Below are 3,708 nucleotides of genomic sequence, written 5' to 3'. Positions count from 1 at the left end.
GATGGAATTGATTGTAATGTTCTTTGACATTCTAGGGAGTTTAATGATAGTGCCCATGCATGCTCATGCAATTAATTGGGGTCTTTTTAATTGTTGTAATGGGTTTCTTTAACTTTTGGAAGATGAATCTACATGAAGAAATGCTAAAGGGCACCAGTGGTGCCTAGCACCTTCTTATGTGTCAATATCGCTATTGGTCCAACTAAGTATCGAGTCCCATATACTTTAATATAATAGCTTTTAGGGAGTATCGCTAGCTAATCGCAACGCGACATGTCACAAAGGTGCTAGACACCACTGGTGCCTAATAGCAATGCTCATCTTCATGTCATCACCATTATCTTTTCTAGTTAATGAAAGTTTTTGAGGTTTTTTAAGCAAAAAAAATAAATTCTTCAAGTTAGTTATATTAAGAAAAAATTAAAAAATTGAACTCATGACACTTTTAAAAAATGCAAGATCTAATTTGTCATTTAACAAAATAAAAAATTTATTAGGTAACTTTTGCAAAATACAAAATCTAAAATAATATTAACTCATAATTTAAGAGGTTTTTACACTACATACTGAAATTTTAATTTTTTTTACTTTTTTACTGTAGGATGGATTTTTTTTTTCAAAAATATTGTGCAAGTTTTATACTGTGCACTGTTAACTTTTCACAGTTGTTTCACGGTTGTCTTTTAGTTGTTTCACTATTGTTTTAATTGTTTTGTTTTGTTGTTTTACGATTATTTTATAAAAAGAAAGTATTTTTATAAAAAAAAATTCTATGTGACAGTAAAATTATAAATTTTTGTCAAAAATTCAATATTTTTATTTAAAAGAAAAAACCCTAATTTAATTTCTGCATCAACAAGTGGTACATTTACGGAAGACATGAGCCAAACTCAATAAATAAAGATATCAATTATTATGGTGTTTAATTAACAAAAACATAGACTAATTATGCAAAGCAGATTTATTTATTATTATATGCATATACATTACAAATACAGGTGTATAATGCACAGAGAGAGGTAGGTCGATTCTTTTTTTAAAAGGAAAAAAAAAAAAAAAACTTTTCTAACATCTATTTTTATAAATGCTAAAAAATTGTATGAGAATAAGAGAAACTCCTGATCAACTTTGCATTTTACTTACAAAAATTAATGTTTAGTTTCCTTCTAACCAAAAGAAATTTTTGTATCTTGAATTGAATACAAACAGAACAAGAAACTGGATTGCCATTTGGTGTATTTTCTCATGTTGATCTTCAAAAGTAGACAAAGTGGCACCCATCATAGCCTAATTATAAAAATTAAACAAAAACCACAAATAAGTAATCTCATACCAAAGATATAGAAATCCATAAAATCTAATATAATATATATACTTAGTTTTTTTAGGGAATATTATGTAGTACTTCATGGAAAAGAAAGTTACAATATTTGATAGCCTACGTAAATGTGTAAACAAAACATATCTTAAATGAAAATGACATTAGCTAAGTTAGTTAGTGTTTACTTTTCTTTTCTTGCAAATCGTTAAAAGTGGACAAGAATAAGATACCACCTTATATATAAATATGAAACAAATCTTTTAGATGATTAAATAAATAAAGAAAACCCAATAATGAAAAAGAAAAAAATTAACCATAAGTTATATTCTATTATAAATGCATGCTATTTTTGGTTGTGTATATAGAGATATGTTAAACGGTACCAATGTTACTTAGCACCTTCTTACGTGTTAATATCGTGCAATTAAGTATATAGTTTAATATAATAATTTTTAGAGAGTACTCACTAACCAATCGTATGATAATAGGTCTAGACGGTGGTAAGAACTACTATGTCCAAGCAATATTAATATGATATATATATATATATGGTGTGGAATATATTTTCTTTACTTACTTGGATCAACAGTGATTAACATGCCAGTGCCTCCAAAGTCGCAGGTGCCACCAGCAGCTTTGGATCTTTGCCAATAACTATTGAAAGCATAGGAAGCATGGGCAATCAATGAATCGGGTTGAAAGCATGAGCCACTTGGCTGAATGGAATCGCAATCAGCTCCTGAGCCACAAGCATAGTTCATTGCTTCTTGAATGATTGGGTCAGGCACAGAAGGCTTAGCCACGCACCATAAGGCTACACTTGGGGCTGTGTTCCTAGGTGGTCGACCAATTGGTGGAGGGTACACAATAGGAGGCAGAAACACTGGTGGGCCTGGAGAAAACCCAAATGGAGATGGGACTGTAGTTGAAGGTGGGTTTGGGTTTGGAGTAGCAAACCCTGGTGGGCTGGGCTCCACATATGGTGGGCTCAGAATTGGTTCATTTGGGCTTGGTAGAATTTGTGGTGGAGTTAAGCTTACTGGGCTAGGGACATCACCACCTATTGGGCTGGGCTCAACATATGGTGGGCTTAGAATGGGTTCATTTGGGCTTGGTAGGATTTGTGGTGGAGTTAAGCCCAATGGGCTAGGCACTTCACCTATTGGGCTTGGGTTTTCTCCTCCTCCTCCTCCTGCTGGTGGTGCTGGTGGGAAATAAAAAGGTGGAGATGGTGAAGTGGGTGTGGAGCCAATTGGAGTATTGGGAGGATTTACACAAAATGGAGGAGAATTTTCAGGTAAAGAAACTGGTGGTAATGAATCATAAGGTGGTAAAGTGAAGGGTGAACTCACACCGTAGGATCCTGAGTTGGTGGGATCTGACGGTGAATCATTGTTTAAGTATTTTACTAAATTTAGTTTTGCTGCAGTCATTAGGAACAAACTCTTTTGATGTGTAATTGGAACTTTATTCGTTATTAGTTTTCTCACTACTGATTTCCTACCTTCTGCTGTTTAAAATAACAATACAAAAATTAAACAAACATAAATATATATGATAATATTAAGGCAAAAAGAAAATGTGTATAGAAACAAATAAGCATTAGAGAAGAAGGCCTTACCACAATGAGAGAAGGAAATGGCTACCACTATGAAATAGAGAAATAGAATATTACAAGTCCTTAGACACTGATAATTGTTTCTTCTCATCATGATGATTTCCTTACAAGTCCCAACAATGCCAAAACTCCAATTAAGTAATTTGGAGAACTCTTTCAAAACCCACAAATGAAATGATCACTTAATGAAATTAGAACCAACACTAAGGAAGAGTACCTTTCTATACAAATATTTATATATTTATATATGTATACAAATAAGGGTATATATGTATGTTGTTTGAAAGACTAAGTTTAGAGACAAGTGGGTGGTATCGACCATAAAGATTGATTCTTTGGGAGTGAAACTTTGCTATACAGTCACTTTGCTTGGATAAGTGCATTTGAAGGAATACATAAAAGAGACAGAAAGGACAAGTGTAGAGAGTGTATTTTATAATAACAAGTTGTTCAATTAACGCCTTCTCAATCATGCATTCTTTTTTTTTTAAGGAAATTAATAATTAAGACATATTAATGCAAATGAGGCATATATGCTTGCTTCGTATTTGGGAAAAAAAAAACAAAATAAGTAAATGAAAAGTGTGGTTTTTTCTATAAGCTCTCTCTTGTGTTGCTTGCTTTCTACTCAAACCCCTTTCTTTCACTACTTTCTCTATTTAATCTAATTATATATATCTTTTACAGAGGTTGAAGGTTAATTTGTTTCACATATATATCTAATTAATTTGTCAGAAACTAATGACAATCTTGTTTGTTGAATATGTCA

The 3,708-nt window shown here is 32.2% G+C and overlaps 1 protein-coding gene across 2 annotated transcripts; it reads right to left on the bottom strand.

Moving 5' to 3' along the window:
- Positions 1-943: 943 nt before the first annotated feature.
- LOC133033596 (extensin) lies at positions 944-3,329 on the bottom strand. 2 transcript variants are annotated; one of them, XM_061108519.1, is made up of 3 exons: positions 2,943-3,329; positions 1,899-2,828; positions 944-1,287 (listed from the first exon to the last, which is right to left on the bottom strand). In XM_061108519.1, exons 1-3 carry the CDS (start codon positions 3,031-3,033, stop codon positions 1,256-1,258), a joined length of 1,053 nt encoding a protein of 350 aa, XP_060964502.1. In that variant the 5' UTR covers positions 3,034-3,329; the 3' UTR covers positions 944-1,255. The 2 variants fall into 2 exon arrangements, with proteins under 2 accessions (XP_060964502.1, XP_060964501.1); XM_061108518.1 differs by having other exon boundaries at positions 1,899-2,831; positions 2,943-3,327.
- Between the last annotated feature and the right edge of the window lie 379 nt (positions 3,330-3,708).

Source organism: Cannabis sativa, chromosome 1, assembly GCF_029168945.1.
Source record: "Cannabis sativa cultivar Pink pepper isolate KNU-18-1 chromosome 1, ASM2916894v1, whole genome shotgun sequence".
Lineage (NCBI taxonomy): Eukaryota > Viridiplantae > Streptophyta > Magnoliopsida > Rosales > Cannabaceae > Cannabis > Cannabis sativa.
This window is presented reverse-complemented; position numbering and strand designations above follow the sequence as displayed.

Bases quoted from the DNA above. Each gene is read 5' to 3' on its own strand.
- LOC133033596 (XM_061108518.1), bottom strand. From the start codon at position 3,033: ATGATGAGAAGAAACAATTATCAGTGTCTAAGGACTTGTAATATTCTA. The intron at 2,832-2,942 runs GTAAGGCCTTCT...TATTTTAAACAG, and splicing joins CATTTCCTTCTCTCATTGTG to CAGAAGGTAGGAAATCAGTA. The intron at 1,288-1,898 runs GTAAGTAAAGAA...TTTTATAATTAG, and splicing joins GTTAATCACTGTTGATCCAA to GCTATGATGGGTGCCACTTT.